We start from the raw sequence: 14745 nt of genomic DNA on the forward strand, positions 1-14745 counted from the left end.
TATTATCTTCAAATAGTTCATCCATGTTGTTTTTATTTCTTCAATATTATCTTCTATTTAATTGAAACATGAGCGTCAGTTAAATAGGACAGTCAATGAGGATATTTGGCTCCGAATTCCATCCTACTACATCGATTTACTTGATATTTTCACAGTAAGTAGGGAATAGCTCAAGAAACAGAGTCTACTCTATGCCGATGTGCGCTTTTATCTTGGGGGTGGTTCCCACCCCATCTCGGGGGTGAAAAATGTTTTGGTTAAAATAGCCACGAAAGAGGCTAGAGAACCCAATTTTAAGCAAAAACTTTTTACAATTACAAAAGATTATTAATTTACAAAAGATGAATAACAACAACAATCTAATATTATCTCAATCTATAATTCCAATGATCTAATATCTCCTAGAATATTGAATTGGAGAATTCACCATTAAAAACTGATCTTCCTCATTACTTCCTGTTTTTACTTTTTATCTGACAAGGTGTGTATGTATGTTGGGCCAATTAGTCTTAAAATCAATCATGTTATCAATTAATTTATTAGTTGATTAGTACAAACATCTAAGGTACATATCCTTATCAATTTAATTTTTAAAAAAATTTTAATTTTTCTTTCAAAAATGTTAAAAATATTCAGAATTTAATGTCAGCTGTCATACGTCAACGCAGAACAGATAAAAGCAGATTTGAATATCCGACTTTGTCAGTCAGCTGTTTCTACTAGGCTAACAATGGATGGGTGATACCTATACCATGAAAAAAGTTTTTTTGTGTTTGTGTAACGTGTAATGTGGCCGTTTTTCTGTTTTTACTGTTTGGGGTTGTACGGAGGACATAGCATATCCAACCAAAATTTATTTTCACAAGATGCAAATGTTAACACCTCAATTTTGTAGCGGTACTTTCTTAACAATTGACGTAAGTAAAAAAAGAGTTTTGTACTTCTTTTTCTTACAAGGCCTCTTTTTTTATTTTAGCATTAGCTCCGATGATGACATTTATGTCGAAAGCGCTCAGCTAAAGAATTTAATGATTTACACACTTTGATACACTACATTTTTTATTTCCTCTATTCATTCAAGTGTGTACAAACTTATCAGTCTTTCAACTATTTTTTATCTTTAAGTTTATTATTTTTATCAAGTTTAATGGTGTGTCCTTATCTACATACATCACTTATTTTAATTAAAAAAATGTTTTTGAACACCCTGCATAAAAAATTATGTTAATGTTTATATTATTGGATCTATCTAATTAGCCTTCTTCGGTCCATCTTTAAACATAGGCCTCCCCAATCCTTTTCCATTCTTCTCTGTCTGTCGCTACAGTTATCCACCTAGAGCCCACGTGCTTCTTGACATCATCTGCCCATCTCATTTGTGGTCTTCCTCTGCTTCGTTTATATTGCCACGGTCTCCAATTTATGAGAATTTTATTCCATCGGTCTTCCTTTTGTCTTATAGTGTGTCCGGCAAATCTCCATTTCAACTTTGCAACTTCTTGTCTAACATCCCTAACTTTGGTTTTCTCTCTTATCCACTCGTTTCTCTTTTTATCCAATAGTTTTATGTGCAACATTTGCCTTTCCATTGCTCTTTGCGTCTTTATGATCTTGTCCATGTTTGCTTTTGTAAACGTCCACGTTTGGGAACCGTAAGTGAGAACAGGGAGTACGCATTGATTGTATACCTTGGTCTTAAGATGTTGTGGATATCTTTTGTTTTTAAGGATGTAGCTTAGTTTTCCAAATGCCGCCCATGCCAGTCTAACTCGTCTTTTGATCTCTGCTGTTTGGTTTTCCTTGTTAAGTTTTATAATCTGACCCAGATATATATAATCATGAACTTATTCTATTTCATCTTGTCCGATCCTCATTGTGATGTCCTCATCTGTATTTGTTATGATTTTGGTCTTGCTGTAATTCATATTAAGGCCTATCTTTCCGGCTTCTATGTCCAGTTCTTTCATCATTTCAAACAATTCTTCTTTTTTATCGGTTATCAATACGATGTCATCGGCGTACCTTAGATGGTTCAAGCGTTGTCCACAAATTTTTATACCTTTTTCTTCCCATTCTAATCTTTTAAAGATATCTTCCAGAACCTGATTGAAAAGTTTCGGTGATATTGTGTCACCCTGTCTTACGCCTCTATTTATTTGAATTGATTGTGTTCCTTCGTATACTTTAATTATTGTTGTGGCATCTTTATATATATTGGCTATTAGGTCTGTATATCTGTGGTCAATTCTGCTGTTAATCAAAGAACTTTTCACTGCCCAATGTTCGACACTGCCAAAAGCCTTTTCGAAATCTATGAACGCTACATATAGAGGGATGTTGTATTCATTTGCTCGTTCTATAAGGATTTTCATACTTAATAAATGATCACTTGTGCTAAATCCCTTTCTAAAACCAGCTTGTTCTTTCGATTGGTATCCGTCGAATTTTGTCGTCAATCTGTTGGTTAAAATTTTTGTTAGGAGTTTATACATTACATTGAGGAGTGTTATAGGACGGTAGTTTGTTATATCTGCTTTGTCCCCTTTCTTGTGTAAGATAATGGTTACGGATTCCTTCCAGTTGTTTGGGATTCTTTTTTCTTTTAATATTTTGTTAAAAAGGGAATAGAGAGTATTAATTACCACTTTTCCACCATATTTCAGCATCTCTGTAGTTATTCCATCTTTTCCAGGCGATTTGTTGTTTTTCATTTCTTTCAATGCCTTCTTTATTTCTGATTTGCTTATTTCTGGCTGTAATTCTGAATTGACATTTTTTATTTTCGAGTTAAGTTGGGTTTTTATTTCTTCTGATGGTTCCTTTTTTTATATAACTCTGAGTAGAAATGTTGGATTATATTTATGATGTCGTCTTTAATGTTTGTTTCTACTCCGTTTACGTCTTTTATTTTGTTTATTTCAAATCTGCCGAGTTTCGGTCTTAAGCATTTCATATTCTTGTTGTTCTGTATTACTTCTTCTATTTTTATTTCTTGTTCTTTTCTCTTAGTTTCTTTTATCATTTTGCTTATTGTCTTATTGATTTCTACATATTCTATAGATTTCCTTTTGCCTTCTTCGACAAGCTTTCTTCTTTTATCCATAAGCTTCTTTGTTTCTTCTGATACATAGTTGTCCTTTTTAACATCCTTTTTTGCTATTTCTTTTCCTGATGTAACCATCGTTGCTGTAAGTATGTTGTTTATTTCGTCTATATCTTTATCATCACTGTCTAATTTTTCGGTGAATTGTTCTTTTAACAGGTCTTTGTATTTCTCTTTATATTGCCCTAGTTTGTTTCTATCTACTATATCCGAGTTTCTTATTATTTTTCTTTTCATCTCATAGTTACCGTCGATATTAATTTTTGCTCTGACCATCCTGTGATCGTTACCTGTTGTGAATTTGTTAAGAACTGTTACATCTTTAATGATATATCGTTCCGTGGACAGTATGTAGTCGATCTCATTTTTTGTGGACCCATTAGGGCTGATCCATGTCCGTTTTCTTTGGGACTTTTTTTTGTAGAAGGAGTTCATTGCGTATAGACGCTTTTCTTCTAGGTAGTTCATCAAAGTAGCACCTCTATCATTTCTCTGGCCGTATCCGAAATTTCCTATTTTAGTTTCTTCTTTGTTTAGTTTCTTACCCAGTTTAGCATTGAAATCTCCTATTACTAGTGTGAGACGATTTTTATGTTCTTCCATAGCCTTTGAAATATCTTCATAAAATATTTCGATGTCTTCGTCATCATAAGCTGTCGTGGGGGCATATACCTGGATAATTTTAATTGATGTTCTTCTTATTTTGAGTATGACATAGGCGACACGATCTGATATACCTTTGATTATTTGAACATGCTTACTTATGGTTTTATTTATTATAAATCCTACTCCAAAATTACTATTCTTTTCATTTCCTTTATAATACAGTAGATTCCCGGAGTTTAGCTATATTCGGTTTTCTTCTTTCCTTCGAGTTTCCGATAGGCCTATGATATCCCATTTGATATTTTTTAGTTCTTCCTCCAGTTCATGTACTTTTTCATCCGTGGACATTGATTTAATATTGTATGTCCCTATTGACAGATTGATAGATTTTCTTGGTTTCTGTTTTGTTCGTCTTAGTGGGTTTTTGTTTTTATCTATCAAGAGCGAATTATTGCCTCCCCCAGAATCCGTGAGGCAGACCTTTGAGGTGTGGGATTCAGAAATTTCCTTACCCACCTGGGGACCATTTCCGTTTGTTTTATTATTCGCCATGATAAAAAGAGGGGGGTAATGGCAGTTAAAACACCACGCTTGCCATGCGGGTTGGTGAGTTCTTATTCAGCCGCCCACTCTGGGTCAGACGCTGTTTGTAGCCGCTCACTCTGAGACAGACGATACTGGTTTGTGAGATTATACTATCCCTAAAATCAAGGGTTGCCAGCTCCGCCATCTTCGCCGTACCGGAAGTATTCTTCGTCGCCTTGGATGCCGTTCTGGACTTCATCCGTGACCCTGGACAAGGGACCCTTAGCAGGTGCTAGCTTCCCGGGTCAGGAAGCTCGCAACGGATATTATTGGATAGAGATTCCCGGATATTATTGGATAGAGAATTGAATACCCTTTCAAATGAGCTATCACATGACCCCTGTTCCCATTTAAAAAATCATCGATTACCTCATCACGCCCAGATGGATGACGTCACTAGTATGATATATATGCCAAAAAATCTTAATTTAAAAATAAAAATCGACCTGTTTCGGGATTTTTCCTTAAAGTCGCCGGTTTACGAAATAACGAATTTGCGTTACTTTATGGACGCACTGTATATGCAGATGACCCAGTAGTAATAGCAGACGGTAAAGAGAAAATGCAAAAATGAATCGATATCTGGGTGGAAGAAATAGAAAATTTGAAAATGGAGGTAAATGTAAAGAAAACGAAGACCATGATAGTAGCCCAAAAGAAAAGCGAAGAAATAAACCAAACGATATTTAGGTGCAAAAACGAAATAATAGAAACAGTCTCGACGTTTGAATACCTGGAGTAATAATATCAGAGGATGGAAAGCTAGATCAAGAAATCTCATACAGCGCAAAAAAGTAAATAAGATCTACTATGCACTAAATAAAACAATAGAGCACTAAACAAATATAGAAATAAAACTGAAGGTATACAATGCAATATCTCATATACGTCAAATAAACGTCAATACTTAAATATAATTTTTCAAACTTCTCTGAAAAATTGTTGGTTTTTAGCATTGATTGGGGATTTGAAAGCTAAATATTTTGCAAAGAAGAATGTAACAACTGAAGATATTGCTAATAGTTGTATTCCTGTCTGTATTGGTGTAATTAAGATAAAACCAGTGAAAATCCGGAGAAGTCAGGTGAGATCCTTTGAGATCCTTTTTTTCCTTTCCAATTTGCGAAAGGGTCTGTGGGTACTTTCACATATTGTGTTGTGGTCTTGGTAACCAGGACTTCACACATTATGAACAACACACAACCAACTACATCTACACAAAACACCCCTAATTCCACCCCAAAATCTTATGTTGCTGCCACACTCTCCAGGCCTCCTCCCCCTTCGTTTCCTAAAAGGGAACAAGCTGTTGTCATGCATTCCATTTGAAATACCATTTTATTTGAATATATTAAAGCCATTGGTGAAATAGTTCAGCCAAAAAATATTACTTTTGCGTCTCGCATTCCGAACAATAGAATTTCCTCATTTTCCTCACGTCGACCGACATCGTTGATAAACTATTGAAAAATACACCACATATCACAATTAATTCCACCATCGTCCCTATCCGTAGGCTAATTTCTCCAGCCAAAAGAATCCTTATTTCTAATGTATGTCCTTCCATCCCGCATTCACTGATAGAACAGTCTCTAAAAGATATTGGCTTACAGCTAGCAGCACCTGTTACTTTTGTTAAATGTGGAACATCGGATGATCAATATGCTCATATCATGATTTTTCGTAGGGTAACATTTGTTTTCCCTGGCAAGGAGGACTTCGAAGTGCAAACTTCTCTGCTAATCAATCATGAAAATACTTCCTCAAGAATATTTGTATCCACTAACAGGCTAGAGTGTTTTCATTGTAAAGTTACGGGACACACCGCGGATTCTTGCCCTAAAGTCCCCAGTGGACCAGACCACACACTTATTTCGGCTAATGCTCCTCCCTTATCTTCACTTTCAGCTGACTCTTTAACTACATCAAAAAAACTTCCTTCTTCAGAAATTGAATCCATCCCCGTTAACGACACACCTTCCTCGGCTGCCATTACGGACCTATTCATCCCTCCATCAACTAATACAAAACCCATATTGACTGTAGGACAAAAAAGAGGACACTCTATACCAATGATAGTTCTCTTGATACTCCTACCATTCTCTCTCCCTCCATTGCTCTTTCCCAATCAACTTCTTTAACCCCTCCGTTATTCACGATGCCAGCCAAACCAGCCAATAAAAAGTCCAAATCTAATCATCGATCAGATTATTCAATGAGGCCTGATTGTATTTCTTGTATAGAAACAGTTACAAAGAGAGTCCGGCTAATTTTACACTTAATTCAACTCAACTTATTGCTTTTCTTGAGAATTCTTTTGGATGTCCGACGCCACTACAAGAAGCTCAAAAATTTTCCTCTGACATAGATGGCATTCAAAACGACTTATCTCAGCTCTACACAGCTACAAAGGAACGATCACTAAAAAACCGTATCACCAGAATCTTGAAAAAATTAAGACAACATTCTTCCTTCGCTGAATTACAAGACTGTATAAGTGCCTCTTCCGATAATCTTTCTGATGTTGAATCTAATTACAGCACTCATAATGAACAGTTATCCTTTCAAGCTAATTCAATGGAATTGTGATGGGTTCTTCCTTAGGCTGGAGAGAATCCAACACCTAACATCACAATTTAAACCTAACATTATATGTCTGCAAGAAACCAATGCTAAGAATTCCAAACTTGCTCATTTAAAACACTTCTAGGGGTACCACTATATAAGGACTAATTGCATAAGAGCCAGTGGAGGCACTTCTATCTTTATTTCTTCTGATATTTTCTCATCACATCTTCCACTCTCTTCTAAATTAGAAGCCATAGCTGTAACTATCTGGTGTCCGAATAAACTTACAATCTGTAATTTATACATTCCTCCCAACTACCCTCTCAAAGAGGAAGAGCTGGTAAACTTAATCTTTGAACTTCCTAGCCCCTACATACTTGTTGGGGACTTCAATGCTCATAATGTGCTGTGGGGTTCCAACCACACATTTGCTAGAGGTAAAATTGTTGAAAATGTTATTAATTGCTCGGGTACATGTCTGTTAAACACGGGCTCTCATACTCACTTTAATATTTCTACTGGTACCTTCTCCAACATTGATCTAAGCTTTAATGACCCAAAATTAGCTCCTACATTAACATGGCATACATCTGATGATCTCCACGACAGCAATCATTTCCCAATCTTTATAACCAACTCAGATACATCAAATTCTCAAATATTGACTTTTGGCGCTCTCAAACGTTTTTGGCGCTTAAATAATTGTAATTGGTCTGATTATATTAGTGAAACTGATTATTGCCTACCTAAACTCACTCTAACTGATAACATTGATATGGACGTCACCCAATTCGCAAACACAATTCGCCTTGCTGCTGAAGCACATATTGGAAAATCAGTCATTTCAGCTGAACGAAAAAGTGTCCCATGGTGGAATTCCCCTTGCGAAAACGCTGTGGAGCAGCAAAAATCTGCTCTAAAAATTTACAGCAGAAACAAATGTCAGGAGAACATTATTGCACTTAAAAAAACAAGAGCGAAATCTAGATACATTATTAAATTAAGTAAGAAAACTTCTTGGAGAAAATATATCTCCTCCATAAATGAAAATAGTAGCCCAAGCCAAGTTTGGAAAAAAATTGGACAAATACAGGGCAAAAAAACTAACCTTAAGATCTCCAATCTCCTTTTTAATCAAAAGGTTATCATTGATAATCAGGGGATAGCCAAAGTTCTGGCAGAAAACTTTAAAAAAAAGTTTCACAACAAATCTGGGCCTAACCCTGTATCGTCTACTCTTCCTTCACCCTTTCCTTATTCTTCTCCAGTTTCACAAGATATCAATTATCTGAATTCTCCTATAACCTATTCCGAATTAAAATCTGCACTCAAATCCTGTAAAAACACAGCTGCTGGCCCTGATGACCTTCCATACATATTCTTAAAGAAATTGTCGTCTTCATGTCTATACAAACTTCTCGAGATATATAATAAAATATGGATTTTCCGCAAATTCCCGAATGAATGGCGAACGTCAATAATATTACCAATCAAAAAAAAAAAGATCTACCTGCCTCTGTCCCTGATTCTTATAGGCCTATATCCTTTACCTGTACCATGTGTAAAATACTTGAAAAAATTATCAATAAACGTCTTATGTGGTATCTCGACAAACACAAAATTATTCCTAAAGAACAATCTGGCTTTAGACGACACAGATCCACTCGTGACAATCTTGTCCTTCTACAAAGTGACATCGCCAGCTCAATAAATGAAAAGTATGAAGTAACGGCTGTCGTTTTTGACATAAAAGGAGCATTTGACACGATTAATCGACAAGCTATAATCGCCAAGTTAAAGCAGCATAATATCACCGGAAATATATTTTATTTTATACAAAATTTTTTGTCTCAAAGGACGTTCAAAGTTTCTGTAAATGGTGTATTCTCTTCTGTTTATACTCAAACCAATGGCACCCCTCAAGGTTCAGTGTTAAGCCCTACCTTATTTAACCTCGGCATAAGTGATCTTTGTTTTAATTTACCTTCTCCTACCAAATATGTAGCTTATGCAAATGATTTAATATTATATTGTCACGGTCGTTCAGCTTCCACTAGTTCTAAAATTTTGCAAGCGGCCATAAACATAGTAATCTCTCGGACCCACTCTTTGGGACTAACTTTATCCCTCACAAAATCCAAAGTTATTAAATTTAGTAGACGGCCTCCAATGCCCCCTACACCTCTATTTATAAATGATTCATTTCTTCCCGTAGTTGATCATTGTAAAATATTGGGATTGACGTTTGACTCTCGCCTCTCTTGGAAGCAACATATTCTCAATTTAAAAAGTGCATGCCACAAAAGATTAAACATTCTTAAAACACTGTCTCACTATCACTATGGTGCGGATGAAAAGTAGCTCCTTAAAGTATATAAAGCACTAATTCGCTCTAAATTAGATTATGGTAGTATTGCTTATATGTCTGCTTCAAAGAGAGATCTGGATTCCTTAAACTCTATCCATAATACAGCCCTTCGACTATGTCTAGGTGTATTTCGTTCCAGTCCATCTGAAAGTGTCTACTGTGAAGCCGGTATTAGACGACAATATCTTCTCCTTTCCTATGCTGCATCTGTCTCTTCTATCCCCCTTAATCCTGTATACCGTTTATTCACAACAACCTATACCACCCCCTCACCAATAATAAAACCTATATTTTCTATATTGTCCACAATAACAAGCGACATCAATTTTAGACTGACAAATCCCATCCCCTTTCATCGAATTCCTCCTTGGATTATGCAGACCCCTCAAACTAACACAAATTTAACAAAATTCAATAAATATGAAACATCTAAAGAACTCATGATAAAAGCTTTTTTTGAAATTATACACAATAACCACTTTGATCAAGTAATATACACCGATGCTTTCAAAAGTGATTTAGGGGTTGGCTGTTCAGTCACCTCTCAAAACAATCTCATTTGTGCTTCTTTTATTCCTCTTCTGTGCAGCGTACATACTGGAGAATTATATAGTATCTTACAGGCTGTTAAGAATATTAACCTCCCGAACATAAATGTTGCCATTTGTACAGACTCTCTAGCTTCAATTTTATGCATTCAGGAATTATTTACCGATCATCCTCTTGTCCAAAATATCCATCATTTTTACCACCACCTTTCTACCTTAAACACTAAGATTACATTTATATGGATTCCGTCTCACATTGGTATACCTGGCAATGAACTTGCAGATCAGCATGCTAAAACGGCTTCAACAGATATCACGTCAACAACCCACATCCAAATTTGTAAAGATTTGAAAACAGAAGCATACAGATTCACATGGAGATTATGGCAAACCCACTGGAGCTCCTTAAATACATCTTTACGTGCAATCCAGCCCTCAGTATATCAGCCACTTTACACTGGCCCCACAGGACTCTCTAGACAAGACCTTAGAATTATAAGAAGAATCCGTATAGGCCACACCAAACTTACTCACGGCTTCCTGATGTCATCAGATATCCGGCCTATCTGTTTAACATGCCAGTGCCAACTTACCGTGAACCACATTATTACCGAATGTCATCAGTTCAGTGTAGTAAGACAACAGCTCAAACTCAAACCGCAGCTATGTGACATTCTAAGTGATACCAACCAGTTAGACAGAGTTCTTCAGTTTTTAAAAAAAATATCATTGTATCATAAACTATAATTTTTTTTTATGACATAACTTGTTAATGCTCTTTAATTATAACTCTTGTAATCTTGTTTGTAATCGTCCCGTGCGAGTGGCCATAGTTGCCGAGCACGTTAATGTAAATAAAAAAAAATGCAATATCTGTACCAACTTTAATATATGCAAGTGAGACATGGGTAAACAATGCAAAAATATTAAGTACAATAAACGCAGCGGAGATGAAGCAGCTGAGAATAGTAGCAGGAAAAACGAAATTGGACAGAATAAGAAATGAAGATATGAGACAAAGACTGAAACAGGAATCGACAATAACCAAGATCCAAAAAAGAAAATTAAAATGGTATGGACACATTAACAAAATGGACCAATGAAGACTACCAAAGCAGGTGATGGAATCAAAAAGATATGGTAAAAGAAGGAAAGGGAGGCCAAGGAAGAGATGGATCGATCAGATTATAGAAATTGGACAGGAAAAAAGAAAAACACATCAACAATGAAAGAGTTAGCAAAGGACCGCAAGAAATGGAAGATATGGATAGAGGATGAATAAAACCTTCGACGCTCCTGAGGGGCATAACGAGTTTCGAGAAAGAAGTAGAAGAAGAATACTTGTGCATTGGAGGAGAACAAAATAATCTCATATTTTAGACAATAACACCACGGTAAAGCACTGCTGTGACTACAAGTATCCCGGTATCACTCTTTCTCACGATGGAACATTAGACAAAGACATAAGAGAGAGAAATACCTCAGGGAGGAAAGCCATCACAAAGAAAATAAAAAAGAGGTTATATGAGACTATAGCGAACAGTATCACTTTATACAGCTGTGTAGTATGGCCACTGAAAAAAAGAACATTGGTAGCGCTGAGAGCAATAGAAATGGATTTTTGGAGAAAAGCCGCAGAAAAGTCTAGAAGAGAAAGGATTACCAACGAACGCATTAGAGAAATAATGGGAATCAAACGAACAATCATAGATGACCTAACAATAAAACTACTTATCTGGTTCGGACATATACATAGAATGGATGAACAATGAGTTCCAAAGAAAATTTTAAAATGGCAAGAAGAAGGAAAGAGAAAACGAGGTAGACCGAGAGAAAGTTGGGGCGAAGGAAAAAATAAAGAGCTGAGATAACAGGCCATTTTTGAAAAATCCTAATGCATGTAGAGTAAATCAATATTGTTTGTGAATTTTTTTAAGTTATATTAAATTTACTTTGGAATAAACTTATTAGATGCAACAAATATATAACTTCAGTTTCTCAGTAGGTACATCCCTTTTAATCCGTTACACTCATTGGTACTCTCTGGAGACTCCAAACAAGATTTTAAAACGTGTGGGTAATTATTCAACTACCTCCTGCTACAAAATAATATATGTACTACTATTATTACTATCGGTTTACAGAGTTCTCCGACGCCTTCCGGCTCCTATCCACCATTCGTCTCTGTTTAACCATATTATACCTGGATGGATTTCTCTTTCCTCTAGTTCTTTTTCAATTCCCTCCCTCCAGTTTCTTCTCGACCTTCCTCTTTTCCTTCTCCCTTGTGGAGTTTACACCAAAATCTGTTTAAGGATCCTGTTATATGGCATTTTCTGTACATGACCGTACCATATTAGTTGTTTTGTTTTTATATCATCAAGTATTGTATGTTTGACTTCCATCATTTCTCGTATTCTCTCATTTAATATCCGATCTCTTCTTGATTTGGCTGCTGCTCTTCTCCAGAAGTCCATTTTCTCTGTTCTTTGTTTCAGTGGCTAAACTTATTGCATATGTGGTTACACTTTTAAGTATGGTATTGTATATGAGCTGTTTGTTCGCTTTATATATTGTTTGATCCCACAGAAAGCACTTCATCATGGATATGGCTTTTCTACCCTGTATATTTTTGTCTTTTATATAGCACCATCGAGTGTTCAATATTGAGTTATCTTCATGTCCAGGTACTTGTATTCATCACAGTGTTTAATTTCTACCCCATCATCTATTGTAATGGACTGCTTTGTTCCTCCAATGCACTTGGCTTCAGTTTTAATGTTGACTGCGAGGACCCATTGGTTATACTCTTCCATTAGTTTCCGCGTCATGTAACTCGAGTCGTCATGATACTGAGCAATCAGAATTTGGTCATCGGCGAACCATAAAGTGTATAATGTTGTCTCGTCATTGAGAGGGATTCCCATGCCATTACATTTTCTTTTCCACGGCTTGAGAGCTTGTTCCAGATAAATTTTAAGAATGGTAGGCGAAATAGTGCAACCCTGCTTCAATCCTCTCATGACCTTAAATGCCTCAGACATCCTTGATCCAGTTGTGATCCAAAAAGCGTCCGAAGATCTTCGAGAGCGCCACGCGTCCTATCTACGCTACTAACACAAAACTCTGGGTGCCATTTTCGAGCTATTTATGCTGGCCTTTGATCATCTGATACCTGATACGAGTTGTATTTTATTGCTTTCACTGGCTTCGTTATGTAGGATTCTGGGGCGCAACAATCCTGCATACGTATATACATCTTATATATGCTTATATACGACTTATCTCGTATGATTTAAATGATAACGAACGGGTAAAGATTCCGGGACTCAACTGTAATGTAGTTAGGGAGCGCAGAAAACTGCACTTGTATATTTTAAGCCAATTGTGGAATGTAACACTCTTATAACAGAAACGGCGGATATTGATACCTATGAAAGGCGCCTAAGCCGCAAAACTGGTCTTCGAGAGCGCAGCGTGTCGCATCTAAGCTATTAACTTAATACCCAGGGTATTCGAGCTATGCTATGCTATTTTCGAGCTATGTCTGCTGGCCTTTGATTATCCGATACCTGATACGAGTTGTATTTTATGGTACCACTGGCTTCGTTATGTATGGTTCTGGAGCGTAACAATCCTGTATGTATAATATATTCAGGCGAAAGATGCCCGAAGGTCTTCGAGGATGCCGCATCTAAGCTATTAACACAAAACCCTGGATGTCATTTGCGAGCTATGTATGCTAGAATTTGATTATCTGATACCTGATAAGAGTTGTATTTTGCAACCACATTATGCTGAATTGATCTTTGCTTCAACGAATCTCGAAAAATCTTGTGTAAAGTTTTAAAAAATTTTAAGAGTTTAATTTTTTATTGGAATATGAACGAAAGCAAAAGGCGCACCAGCCCGCGGGCCGGTGTTCACATGAGTGCCTTAAAAATGTACTTTATCTACTCTATGTCATATTATGTGAAGGTTTTTAGTTTGCGAAAACTGTCATTATAGATAGCAGTGCGTGAAGTGTTTAAAGTGTGCGTGAAGTAACAACGTATTTTAAATGGGACTTACTTTTTCGCACGTTTCTTAACACACTTTCATATAATCAAATATCCGTAACTTTCGCGTTGTCATGGAGATGACATAATGAGCCATAAATTACGACAAAAGTTTTGACAGTTTTGTGGTTTGAAAGAAGTTAGAATTTTTAAATGTCAAAGTTCTATAAATTGCAGGATAAAAATAAATTCCAGTGACAAAGAGTTACAGTTTTTTTATTTGTTTATGGTAGGGTAGATAAAATATTGTATGAAACTTTGCGTGAAGTACTTTTTACGAACTTACGCGATGTACAGCACTCGCGCCGCTGTCGCTCGTGCTCTAAACATCGCGTGCGTTCGCAAAAAGCATACTTCACGAACTGTTTCATAAATAACTATTTTAACACGCACATCATACAATATTTTTTCTACAAACGTAATTACAGGACAATATCTACAAAAACTTTTACTTGAACTTGACTGACATTCCATTTTTATATTTTTTTTGAGATTACATCAAAATTGCCTATACGTTCAATACGAACTGCAGTGCCTTAAAATTTTTTAAAGCACTAGTGCCTTAAATAGCATTTTTAACGCTCGTATGGAGTGCTAAAAATTGCATTTTTATCACGGTTGTAGAAAAATAATAATAATAGTTGGTATTTAAAAGTGATCATCTTTAAATATCCGCTTCATCTGCAGGAACTCCTTTCACATTTAGTCCTGTTACCCGGAAAACAGATCCCGGACTTTCTCCAGTTGGCCTATCAGTAAAATGGGCAGAAGTGACGTATAGTTCATCCAAATTTAGTCCTCCAAATGCTACAGAAGTTATCTATAAATGAATATAAAAAAGATTAAACTATTACGAAACTAAAAAATTATTTTATTGAGACTTCATTTCACACCGTTTTTTGAATAACA

General features: G+C 36.0%; 2 protein-coding genes across 3 annotated transcripts in view; one reads left to right on the top strand and one right to left on the bottom strand.

Annotated features, from left to right (window-relative positions):
* LOC126881494 (uncharacterized) overlaps positions 1-14745 on the top strand; it is a 76959-nt gene that overhangs the window by 26908 nt on the left and 35306 nt on the right. The window lies entirely within an intron of this gene.
* LOC114330337 (regucalcin-like) overlaps positions 14037-14745 on the bottom strand; it is a 144534-nt gene continuing 143825 nt past the window's right edge. For both annotated transcript variants that reach the window (XM_050645787.1, XM_028279658.2), the window contains exon 5: positions 14037-14656. In XM_050645787.1, the coding sequence (XP_050501744.1) occupies positions 14501-14656 (156 nt within the window). In that variant the 3' untranslated portion in view covers positions 14037-14500. The remainder of the gene's footprint in view (positions 14657-14745) is intronic.

The sequence above is a fragment of the Diabrotica virgifera genome, chromosome 3, assembly GCF_917563875.1.
Source record: "Diabrotica virgifera virgifera chromosome 3, PGI_DIABVI_V3a".
Lineage (NCBI taxonomy): Eukaryota > Metazoa > Arthropoda > Insecta > Coleoptera > Chrysomelidae > Diabrotica > Diabrotica virgifera.